The 12,865-nt window shown below is 37.9% G+C and overlaps 1 protein-coding gene across 2 annotated transcripts in view; it reads left to right on the top strand.

Annotated features, from left to right (window-relative positions):
• Positions 1 to 583: 583 nt before the first annotated feature.
• The window catches only part of foxo3b (forkhead box O3b), a 35,590-nt gene continuing 23,308 nt past the window's right edge, over positions 584 to 12,865 (top strand). Inside the window, exons 1-2 of one of the 2 annotated variants that reach the window (XM_067384022.1) lie at positions 584 to 1,167; positions 2,747 to 3,443. In XM_067384022.1, the coding sequence (XP_067240123.1) occupies positions 2,910 to 3,443 (534 nt within the window). In that variant the 5' untranslated portion in view covers positions 584 to 1,167; positions 2,747 to 2,909. Of the gene's footprint in view, positions 1,180 to 2,746; positions 3,444 to 12,865 lie in introns of both variants that reach the window. The other variant, XM_067384023.1, reaches the window with a different exon arrangement.

Here is a 12,865-nt window from a genome sequence, read left to right as displayed (position 1 = left end):
CAGATAGGATGAATTTTCATTTCATGCTGACTTTTATTGTGTGGAAAACCACAATAAGGACATTCTGCCTATTGTTTCATAGAAGAAAAAAATAATGCTGTGTTGGAACGGTGGAAAATGACAACATTTTTAGTAAACTATTCCTTTAAGACATTCTTTAATGTAAACTATATGTTTGTCTCAATGGAAGTGTCTTGCATTGTTGGTTGTTTGTTCCCTGTCTTGTTTTGTCCATTAAGCAATAATAATAATAATAAAAACTTCCTTTAAGAAAATACTTTCTCAGGCATCTCATTCTAACCAAATTTGCCACTAGCTCCTATAATCCTGTATTAAAATGTTGGCTACCTGTGTTACCTGAAAATGCTGTCTCTAATCAATAGCACATTTCTGATAATATGCCCAGATAATGTTGTTTGCATGTCTGAACTACAAATTCTAGCAACTGAATCTATATTTGGAAATCCGATAAACTGATATGGGCTCTCGATGCCTGAAGTGACTTGTTTGAACATGTCCTCTTGTCTGTTGGCAGCTGTGCGTGGGGAGCGGTGGCCCTTTAAGAGGCGATCGCATGCGCGGAATCTAGGGGGCAGGTCCCTGTCAGCTGCGTTTCTTTTTTCACCCTCCTCTAGTCACTCAGTCCTAAGTTGAGCTCGCTTGAGTGCTGACAGACGATTAGAGCAGATAGTCCTCCTGTGCCTTTAGATAGATAGGTGCAGAAAGAGAAGGGACTTTCTAGATGGGAATTTTCCGCACTGTACCGTCCGTGACGTCGAGGCTTTGGCGCGCGCTCTAACAAGGCACTGTCAATACGTGATAGTTGCGTCTCTACCTTTAACTGTTAAAGAGACTTATGAATGCGAAGTGACATAGGGGGTAAACTGGCACAAAATGATCACTGCAGTCTTCGAGCACGCTTAGTTCTGTCCTCGTTATTGCTGTTGTCTTGAGCTGACATAACGGCGCGCTGAATGTGCTTTGGCTCTGACAGTTCAGTTCTTTTGTCACTACAGTGACTTACTGCCTGTGATGGTTGTGTGCAGTGACGTTGTAGCGCTTTGTCCGTGGCTACTGGCGGGGTGCGCTGGAGAGATATAGTTGTATTACATCAGTGCACCAAGTGACTGGAGTGCGACACAGAGGAGAAACGGCTCTAGCTGAATGGTGAGTGTTGAGGTATTGCATTTTGCGTTATAATATTATAACATATACTCATGCATATATATAAATGAACATTACATATTTTTTAAAGATGTTTCTCTTATCGGTTCTTAGTCCACTTTCCATTCACGCTGTTATATTATTAATAATACATAAAATAATATTGAAAATTGTTATGCAATAATGTCTGCACGAAGGATATATTAAAACCACTGTTATTGTGAAAGTGAAAGTTTTCACAAAAACAGTGGTTTTAATATATCGTTCGTGCGGTCTTCTCCTTTGGAATACTCTTCATATGTGTCAGCGAGTGTCATTATGAAAGTGTAACGACCAAGAACGTGTGCAATCAAGCGAATCTTAAATTGAAGTGAAACAGGAGCACTTTGCGTATACTACAGACGTTAAATCTTTGTTTATACTTTCACGTGACTGTTGCGCGAACCACCGCAGGCGCGTTCGCGCGCACACCACCGTATAATTAGACACATGAACGCGTGAAAATTTAATTATACATTTAATAGCTTTATATATATATATATATATATATATATATATATATATATATATACATATACACACGCACACTACCAGTCAAAAGTTTGGAAACACTATTTTTAGTATTTTTGAACGTTATGCTCATTAAGGCTGAATTTATTTAATAATAAATACAGAAAAAACAATAATATTGTGAAATATTATTACAATTTAAAATAGTTTTTCTATTTTAATATACTTTAAAATATACTTTTTTCCTGTGATGCAAAGCTGAATTTTCAGTATCATTACTCCAGTCTTCAGTGTCACATGATCCTTCAGAAATCATTCTAATATGCTGATTTATTATCAATGTTGGAAACCTGTGATACTTAAAAAGGTTAAAAAGGACAGCATTTATTCAAAATATACATTTTTTTCTAACAATATACATCTTTACTCTCACTTTTTATCAATTTAACACATCCATGCTGAATAAAAGTATTCATTTCTTTCCAAAGAAAAAAAAAAGAAAAAAAAAATACTGACCCCAAACTTTTGAACGGTAGTGTATATTGTTACAAAAGATTTCTATTTTAAATAAATGCTGATTTTTTAAAAACTTTTTATTCATCAAAGAATCCTGAAAAGGTATTACAGGTTATAAAATAATATTAAGCAGCACAACTGCTTCCAACATTGATTATAAATCAGCATATTACAATGATTTCTGAAGGATCATGTGACACTGAAGACTGGAGTAATGATGCTGACAATGCTTTGCATCACAGAAATAAATTATATTTTAAAGTATATTAAAATAGAAAACCATAATTTTAAATTTTAATAATATTTCACAATATTATTGTTTTTTCTGTATTATGAAATAAATGCAGCCTTAATGAGCATAAGTAGTAGTGTAGTAATGTTAAAAATAGTAATGTTTCCAAACTTTTAACTAGAAGTGTATGTGTGTGTGTGTATGTGTGTGTGTGTGTGTGTGTGTGTGTGTGTATTTGTCCATACAATCCACAATTGTATTTGATGATTGTGAGCTATTTTGTCACATGGCTTTATATTGTATTTTTGTCTTTCTGAAACACAGGGAGGGCTGTTAATGATCATTAAGATTTGCACTGCACAAGAAGCGTTAAGCACCATTTAGAGTTCAGGTGCATTCATGGAATGCGACTGTGACCGCTTCCCACTGCCTATCTAACTTTGACTGAGACAGTACAGAGGAGTAAAAGAGAAGGCTGGTAGAGGCAATGGCGGAGACAACCCTTGAACCACTGACCTCCCTGGATGTTGCCATCGATCCAGATTTTGAGCCGCAGAAACGGCCGAGATCATGCACTTGGCCGCTGCCGGAGTCTAGTTCGGCAAAGCCAGCGTCCAATGACACTGACATAATCCCAGAGGAAGAGGATGATGAGGATGACAGCGCAATGGCAATCAACGGCATGGGTGAAGGAGAGGACAGTGGCAGCCCAAGCCTGGCAGAGGAACTGCATGCCATTAGCGGTCAGGAGAACACTGACTCCCCGCTCTCCTCTCAGCCTGCTTCTGCGACCACAGCGAGTCCGGGGGCGAGCGGTCAAGGTAGCCAACAGCAGACTCCCCGGAAGTCATCTTCAAGGAGGAACGCATGGGGCAACCTGTCCTACGCAGACCTTATCACGAAAGCCATAGAGAGCACCCCAGACAAGAGACTGACACTGTCCCAGATCTACGACTGGATGGTCAGAAGTGTCCCGTACTTTAAAGACAAAGGCGACAGCAACAGCTCAGCTGGTTGGAAGGTAAGAGATCCACTCGAGCAGTGCTTCCCAACCTCGTTCCTGAAGACCCCCAAACAATACACATTTTGGTTGTCTCTGCTTATGAGCTGATGAGTTTAATCAGGTGTATTTGATTAAGCAGACATGCAAAATGTGTACTAGTGGTGTGTAAGGTTGAGAATCACTGTGCTAGAGAATTTGTGTGTCATAAGGTGTGCAAGTGTCTGTCATGCTCCTCATTTATTTCGTGCTGTGTCCCATTCTGCGTCACAACCAGAAACACATGTTCTGGCATGTTTGGCACACTTACTCACGCACAGAAAACTGGAAAGTTTTCGAAGGTTCACACGCGCGTGACTCATCAGTGAAGCGAGCTCAATGACGTCACCTGTAAACAAACTATTTGGATGTCAGCATAAAAAATAAACCGTAAATTAGGCATGATCAATATAAAAAAAAATTGTGACAAAACAAAACAATTTGCTCAACTGGCAAATTAGTTCAGATGGACTTTGTCTTGTGATTATGGTTAAAACCACAAAATACAATATCCTCAGAGCCAAGCCTAATAAATGTCCATATTCAAATGTCTTTATGTTCATATCCACGCAGCTCGGCTTACGTAAAACTTGGCATGGTAAATGTACCCCTGCTAGAAGCTGCCCAGACTGTTTATGTAGGTGTTGAATGGCATTAGGAATTGCATAACAACTCAGAATGGCGCGAGCTTCTCCTTAGCAGTCAGCAGGCAGGACTGCCTTCAAAGGGAATGTCATGGCCATGGGCCGTAGCCAGCATAAGACATATGGGCCTTTCACTTACAGAGCCAGGGTGGGTTGGGGGAGGGGGTATATGGTTGGGTTGTGGGTGCAAGGTCAAGTTTGCAGCAGGAGGCATAGCTTGCCTGTCCCATTGGCCGTAAATAGCCATGAATTATAATAGTGAAAGGAGAGTTACTCCCGGGTCTGTGGCAACGGCAAACTATGCAGACACCCAGCTCAGAGTGGAACTGTTTGCACCCCGACTCATCTAACATTCAGGACCGTGTATGTGCATGATCAAATTTCCTAAACTGCTATGCAAAACACTATCTGTCAGTCTAACATGTTTTATGATCAAATACTATACACACTAATAAACACACCTCCCCCGGTCTCTATTAGGATGAGTAGCAAGTACCTGCTGCCATTTCTGATATGTGAAAAAATATCTAACAGTGTTCCACTGAACTTTTGCTCCTGTGATACCTCAAGCTCTAAATATGACTCACATTCGAGCACACATCTGACGACTCCAAGCAGATATGTGAGTCATATCGGAGATCAGATCGGAGTGTGGGTGCTGGTTTTAACAGAACCTCAGATAAACACTTTTGCAATTGGCTGCCAATATGCACAGTTGCATTTAAATAAAACATATACACGCACACTATAAATTATATATTTATACACACACATGTTTTTGCATCATTTAAAGCATCAACACTGATTTTATGAGCTAAAGTTGGCATGGAATGGAAATTCACCCCATCTAGTTTCTAATTGATTTTAAGTTTCTTAATGGATTAAAATTTATTTCAGAATTAAAATTTCCTGATAATTTACTCACCCCCATCTCATCCAAGATGTTTATGTCTTTCTTTCTTTAGTCAAAAAGAAATTAAGGTTTTTGAGGAAAACATTCCAGAATTTTTCTCCATCTAGTGGACTTCAACGGCTACCAACGGGTTGAAGGTCCAAATTGCATTTTTCAGGGCAGCTTCAAATGGCTTTACATGATCCCAGCTGAGGAATAAGGGTCGTTTTCTAAAAAAAAAAAAAAAAAAATTATATACTTTTAAATCACAAATGTATTTTGGAGAAGTTGAAGGACTTCCGGTACTTCTGCCTACATCACGCATGACCTTTCTAATGTGATTACATTAGAAACCTTTCTAATGTGATTACGTAATGCGTGGTGCATTGTAGTGCTAGTGCAAGATGAGCATTTGTGGTTAAAAAGTATATAATTTTTTTTACTTTTTTTAGAAAATGACCAATTGTTTCGCTAGATAAGACCTTTATTCCTCATCTGGGATTGTGTAGAGTCCTTTGAAACTGAAATTTGGACCTGCAACCCGTTGAAGTCCACTATATGGAGAAAAATCCTGGACTTTTTTCTCAAAAACCTCAATTTCTTTCGAATGAAAAATTAAAGACAAAAACATCTTGGATGACAAAGGGGTATATTATCAGGAAATTTTAATTCTGAAGTGAACTAATCCTTCAATGATCTTAATGTGCACAATTCATTCATTCAGATCTTTCTTTCCTTTTTTTTAAATTTTGAATTTTCCAGTAAAACAACTTCTGTCTGGTGACATATGCCGGACTTCTCCAATCATTTGGTCCACTTAAACCCATATTGACAAGAAGCTGCATCACTATGGCTACCAGGTCTCTGGTCCTCTCTGTTTTAATGAGAGGGTTTGGATGACATGTGATCTCATAAAGAAGTTCCTTTGTTTCTCTTGTACTTACTGTTGTTACTGCGCAGGGGAGAGAGAGGGCGTGACTGTTAAAGTTGACATTACAGCACCCACCTTTACTCTCTGCACTGAATGTTACAGGATAATGCTGTGTGTTTGTTTAATGATCTGGTTACACAATCGGGTGTGAATGTGAATTAAGTCTAGAATGTGTTTGAAAATGATAGATTAATCTTCAAGGTTTCTTTTGCAGGTGTACAAGTGATGAGATTTTATGCGATTTATCGTTTTCCTTCACAATGAGTTCCTGCAGTGCCAGATCATGCTTCTAGTGCCAAATGATATACTCTACTCTTGAAAAAAAGACAGCCTTTAAATTATTCACTTCTTCAAGCATTAATTCAGGTCATTTTTATTAATTTTTAAGAGACAGCTCTTAAGGATCTCACGCGCACACACATGCACATTTGCCAGCTCACTGCTTTTAAACTTGTAATTTTGTCCACCACACACTTGTCTCTATCCTCTTTGCAATGTTAGTATCTTGTGTAACCCTGCTGTTTATCTCACATCTGAAATATAATCAGATTATGTAACTTAAAAAGAACAAGCTACTACTATAACGTGTTGCACCATTCTTGTTCCTGGAACACTTAATATGCTGAGCTGCCACTCTAGGCCCAATTGAAATGTTTCAGTCACGGTGATGAAAGCAATCCGGTCACCCTCCAAAGGGTCTGTATTCGCCGAATTTCACTCGGCACAGTTCCAGAATGTAGGTGGGCTATTTTAAGTGTTTCCTGTAATCTGTTTATTGTCAAGAGGGTGGGGTAAACAAATACAACATTAATGTTATATACGCACATAATACGTGCAAAATTCTACTCCTAGAAGTGCTATATGTTAAATCTGCATCTTTAAGGTTGCAATGAAACAGAAGTAACAACAGATCTTTTCTTCTGTATTATGACGTACATCCGAGTGTAATGGATTTTCGAAAAAGAAAAAAATGTAGGGTGGGGACTTGGTTCTTTGTATTGGTTATTTATTTGGATTTTGAGATGTGAGCGTTGCACTCAAAAGTGAAAGCAGATAAATGCAAGCTTGTGGGTTGAAGTTTAAAGGGGATCTATTATGCCACTTTCCACAAGATGTGGTGTCCCCAGAATGTGTCTGTGAAATTTCAGCTTAAAACACCCCACAGATCAATTATTATATCAAATTTGCCTCTATTTGGGTGTGAGCAAAAACACACTGTTTGTCTGTGTGTCCCTTTAAATGCAAATGAGCTGCTGCTCCTGGCCCACTTTCCAAAAGAGGGCAGAGCTTTAACAGCTCATGCTTCGGTTGCTCAACAACAACAAAGCTGGAGAATCTCACGCAGCCAAAGTGACAATTGCCAGTAACGGTTTTCAGCCTTACATTGTTCAAAAGACCGATGGAGAGACTCAGGAAGAAGTTACAACTTTTAAAATACATCTGGATGTTTCTGATTCTGAACGGTTAGTGGATAAATTTATGTAGTTGCTGTGGAGTTGATTCAACTCATCAACTAGCATGTGCCATCATGTTAATCTTTTGTGCAAATCCAGCGCTGAATTTACCCTCATTTGTGAAGAAGTATGTTGTAAAATGACGGCATGGTAAACAACACTCTACTACAACAACTCTTCCTCTTTTCTAAAGCAGCACAACATGGCCTAAATAATGTTCTGTGCAGCCAATGACGGAACAGTTAGCATGCTTTGCTTGAACTTTTGCCATGGCGTTAGAACTGGTACACCGTTTGTTGTGCGAAAACAAAATGGCTGCGTCACGGGTGGAAACGTGCAAATTAAGGGGCGGTAACTTTATAATAGGATCACCTTCCTGTGTCACTAGGGGAGCGAAATCTGAGTGGCTTGTTTTGCTTGCAGAGAAAGGCTTACCAAAACCAAAACAAAAGTTACTGGGTTGTCCTTTTTCATGTTTTCTGGGTTGGTAGATGCACCGAGGACATGATTATGGCACTTAAACGTGGGAAAAAGTCATGATTTTCATGATATGCCCCCTTTAAGAAGACTAAATGATTGGAGAAGTCCTGTAAACAGTGAAAACATTATTTAGAAAACCGATAGGTTTTCATGTCATGCTAACTTGTGTTTACAAAAATGTGTAGGAGGTATGTGGCGACATTTTGTAACTGCTATGACTGTTAACTCATATACAGTCACCGTTTTGTTTGACATATCTAAATGTTGATGTTTGGTGATTTTATACATGCCTGGTCATGTTTAGGTGTGTGAGAGATCTTGAAGTGAGTGTCACTGGGGTCGTAGATGTTTTGCTATGCCAAATGTATAGCCTTTTATAGTATCGTGTGCATGAACATCCTCTTGACACATGCACACTACAAATTTTCGTCCTTGTCCAGTGTCTGCGCTATTTCGCTCCAGAAGTTAAGACCAGTAAAATGTCTTTATACTCTTTAAAACTAGAGTTGTGGGCATGTATTGTTGTTGTCGTCTTTAGTAGTTTTACATTGTTGTTCTAGGAAACATTGGGCTGGGGCAGTGTCCTCACCTCTTGGACAAACCTAATGCAAAACAATTTAAGGCATATGAGAGCTGAGCATACAAAGTAAGTGCAGTTAGAAAAAACTGGCTATGTATGTGCATACTAAGTTGATAATGAAATTTACGTCACACGCACTTTATCCAATACCCTGTATACGTGTAAAAACATAGTCGGAAAGGTTTTCTGATAAGGTGTAAGCACTTATACATTATGCTTCCCTTTACAGATTCAACCAACATCAGTCCATTTAACTCCTACATATAGTATGCACTTCCCCTCCCTCAGCCAGCAGATATTTTCATATTTAAAAACATTTGATTAAAACACAGACTTCCTGATGGGGCAGCATTTACAGCGGCATGTTAGAAGCACATATGCTGCTGTGGTAAAGACATTTGAATGTATTTCTAGTTCAGCCTGTGCTTCTTCCCACCTTTTCCATGCCCTTAATTTAGTCTTAATGCAGCTCTGACCTGAGCTTTTTGAAAGTTTAATTGTTCCCAACCTGTCATTTCTAATTACGCATGTCTGCCTGCCACAGTGCAGATAAATTGTTCTTGTTTATACTTTAATTAAGTAAAATAAAGCTAGATTTCTATGTCAGGAGCTTTTGGCCAGACAAAGCCAGCAGTAATGAGTGTAGATGCGGCTTTGTAGCGAACAATTATTGCAGTGAACATAGGGAAATGATAGTTTTAGCAAAATACTTTGTCAGTGATTTCATGCATCATCCCTTTGAATGATAACAGACAAAGATTGTCAGACAGGAGTGGGCGATTATTAGCCTGGTTCTGGTGACGCATAGGGTCTATTTTGGTGCTTGTACGTAGGAGTGTATGTGTCGACTTTTGATTAGACAAAAGATTGGATTGATAAACACAGATTATGGTAGATTTAGTATGGCGGTTCCTGTTTCGATTGTGAAGCAGGTGTTTAAATGTGCTTCTGTGATGATGTAAGGCTTTCAGATCCTCCTTGACTAAGCAAATTTATTTTCTGTGACATAACACCACAGCAGCCACATGCACACAGTGAATTTGGTAGTCAAATTTACGATGGCTTGTGTATCTGAAAGAGCCATAAACTTAAATCACTGGAACCCAGGGCAACATTTTAAGGGTCCAATAAATAGGCTACGTGACACATGACACTTTAGTCAAAAGTTACGGAAACTTTACAGAGCTACAAGTTTGAATAGCCATCAAATGACTTTCAGGTTGAAAGTTTTAATTTATCCTCACAACAATCACAGAGTATGTCCGTCCGCCCATGTGAAATCTCTATTGTAGGTAGTTTCCACCTAAAATCTTAGGGATTTTTTTCCCTCATCACTGTGGCTTTTGGATTGCTCACTAAATATCTCTTTGTCTGAATGTTTCTCAATCCGCATTGGTCTTAAAGTGAAAGTCTTTTCCAAGAACTGCTGTGAACAGTACAGTAAGTCATATTGCACCAAACACCTCTTATCAATACAGTGTGTTCTAAATAACAGGCCAATCAGATGTTCCACAGGTGGTGAGGTCAACACAGGCCTATTATCTGTTTTAAGAGTCCATTGCCTTGCATGCTATCAGTGGAGGCTTATCTCTTTTCACTGCACCTTCAGTGTTTACACACCTGTCTTTAACCTGCCCCTGGGTCAGTTCTGGTGATATGGATGTCAGTGGAGGCCAGTGGATCAAGCTGAATGGGGCCAAAGCGCTGACTTAGCAGTAAAGTCTGCAACGGCTCCAGCTGCTGGACACATCAGCAGTTTGTTATCAGCCAGCTCAGTCAGAGTGAGGAAGCAGTATATCAGGAACATTATGGGCAGAAATAATGTGGCACATGCCTTTTGGCACAGCCGTTCTAATCTCTAACTAATGTTGTCTGTATTTTTAGTTAGATTCGCACAGTTTTGTCCCATTTACCTCTGCCTGCCCTCCTCTCCCATCTCTCTTTCTCTATATATATATATTCTCCCATGTGTGCTACAGTGTTTATGGGGGCATGAAATCGCTCCACAGCTCTTGGGCATCTCGTGTGCTTTCTTACTCAGACTGCCATCACTGACACGTTGCTTGCTCTGTTTGTCTGTATTTGTCTATCTCTCATTTGTTCTTCTTTTGCATTTCACATTCTCAGAAAAGATCATTCTCTATCTCTGTCTTTGCATATTCCGATCATTACCTCTCTTTAAAAGAAAAATGTTTCAACCTAGTCAGTGTACAGTAGGTCCGGTACACCGTAACATAAACATGATGGATGGTAGAAGTAACTGATTTACTGATGAATTGTACTTCTTTCTCAAACAATTTTGGATTGATACACAAAAAATAGGGATTTGAAATTATGAATATTTTGGTTTATTGTATATTTTATAATTCAGAATGTGTATTTACACATCCACACAAGAATCACAATGCATCTCGTGCATTGACATTTCACTACAGGACACATAGTGACTAACAACGAGAAGACTTGCAGTATTTTAGTATAGCTTTTTTAAGCTTTTAAGCACAAAAAATTAAGCAATCCATTTATTTCAGTACTAATACAATTTGGATTAAATAATGCATAATTTGAGTAGAGAACTTGCCTCACTACCTTAAAAAAAATCCTATTGACGCTAAACTTTTTAATGAAAGAAATAAATACTTTTCTTCAGCAATTGATCAAACAGTGACAGTAAAGTCATTTATAATTATATTATTATAGTTTCAAAAAAATATGTAGTTTGAATTTTCTATGCATGATAGAATCATAAAAGAAATGTATCATGGTTTCTACAAAAATATTAAGCAGCACAACTGGTTTCAATATTGATAATAAAAATAAATGTTTCTGGAGCACCAAATCAGCATATTAGAAAGGTTTCTGAAGGATCATGTGACACTGAAAGCTGGAGTAATGGATGAAGAAAATTCAGCTTTTCCATCACATAAATAAATAATATTTTAAAATATATTAAAATAGTAAATGGTTTTATTAAATTGGAATAATATTTCACAATGATACACATTATCATCACAACTTTTTACTATATTTTTCATTAAATAAATGCAGACTTGGGGAGTAAAACAGACTTATTTTAAAAACATTAAAGAATCTTACTGCCCCCAAACTTTTGAACAGTAGTGTATAATAATAGTGTGCTTGAGTGTCATGAAGAGTCACAGGGTTTAATGAGTAAACATTCTCTTCATTGACTGCACTCGCAAACAGTCTCGCTCTCTGAATGCCGCCAACCAAGCATGCAGGGTTCACAGAGTTTACACAATCTGCTGTATATTCATATACCCTTATGACACCCCCTTTGTTTTTAAGGAGTAGTTAAGAGGCCCTAAGTCTGTTTCTTCTTGTTTCTCTTGTTCCCGTGGTGTGTTTTGATGCTTTTGACATGCACAAAGGCAAATGGGCACAGACACATGCACACACCCCTTTTCTGGGAACAGTAAAGCATTTCCTTGCTCATATGCTTCAAAGATGGGGCTTTTCTTTTTTTGTGTGGATAAAAGCATGTGCGGTTGAGTGACCATATGCAGTAATATAGCATGAACTGTTTTTGTGCACACACACACACACATATTAGGGCTGGGAGGCGATTAAAATTTGTAATCTAATTAATTACATGATGTGGCGATTAATTAATCTAATTAGTGCTGAGAAATTATCCCCAAAAGATCATTTTTATGTAAAGAATCAAATAGCCATTACAAAACGTAGATTAAGAAAGAAATATTTTATTTGTTTCAATAGAATTTATTACACAAACCTTTGGACCATGAGCCACCACTAACCAAACCTCACAAAGAGAAACATTTACAGTGGGAGTAGAAATAAATTTTCAAACAGTTTTATTGCTGTGGTGTTTTTTTGCAGCATAGAATAGTGCATAGTGCATTGTATTTCAGAAGGCACTATCCTCCTTTTTATGCCATAGCTGAAAATGGCTAGTTATGAACTCCACATATCTTGCAAAATTTTTTATTTAATTTTTTTGACAGGAACTTTCATTAATAAGCCTTTATCTGACCAAGTTCTGCTATGCTCTAAATCACGCACAAATCTTATGATAATTCGATAATCTATTTCTAATAATCTAATATTAATCTAATTCGATAAGTTTTCATACAATATTATTTGTTTTCGTGCCTTTTGCGCAACATTGCACCATTTCATGCTTTTCATCTTCAGAAAGATCTTTCTTCCTCCCCATATTGCATGAGAACTATGAGTTGCTTAATAATGTGGAACAACCTCTAAGTAGGGTTTCGACACACACATATATATAATTATATATTGTATATATTATTATTATTATTATTATTATTGCTGAAATAATCTTGTCTATGAAAGGAACTTTTCTGTCCATCTATGGTGTTACAGTGTCCTTTTCGTTTTCTGCTTCTTATTTCTTTCTGTTTAGAGGCCCAATAAG

This window comes from Chanodichthys erythropterus, chromosome 4 (assembly GCF_024489055.1).
Source record: "Chanodichthys erythropterus isolate Z2021 chromosome 4, ASM2448905v1, whole genome shotgun sequence".
Taxonomy (NCBI): domain Eukaryota; kingdom Metazoa; phylum Chordata; class Actinopteri; order Cypriniformes; family Xenocyprididae; genus Chanodichthys; species Chanodichthys erythropterus.
The sequence above is the reverse complement of the archived record's forward strand: the minus strand, read 5'-3'. Positions and strand labels throughout refer to the sequence as shown.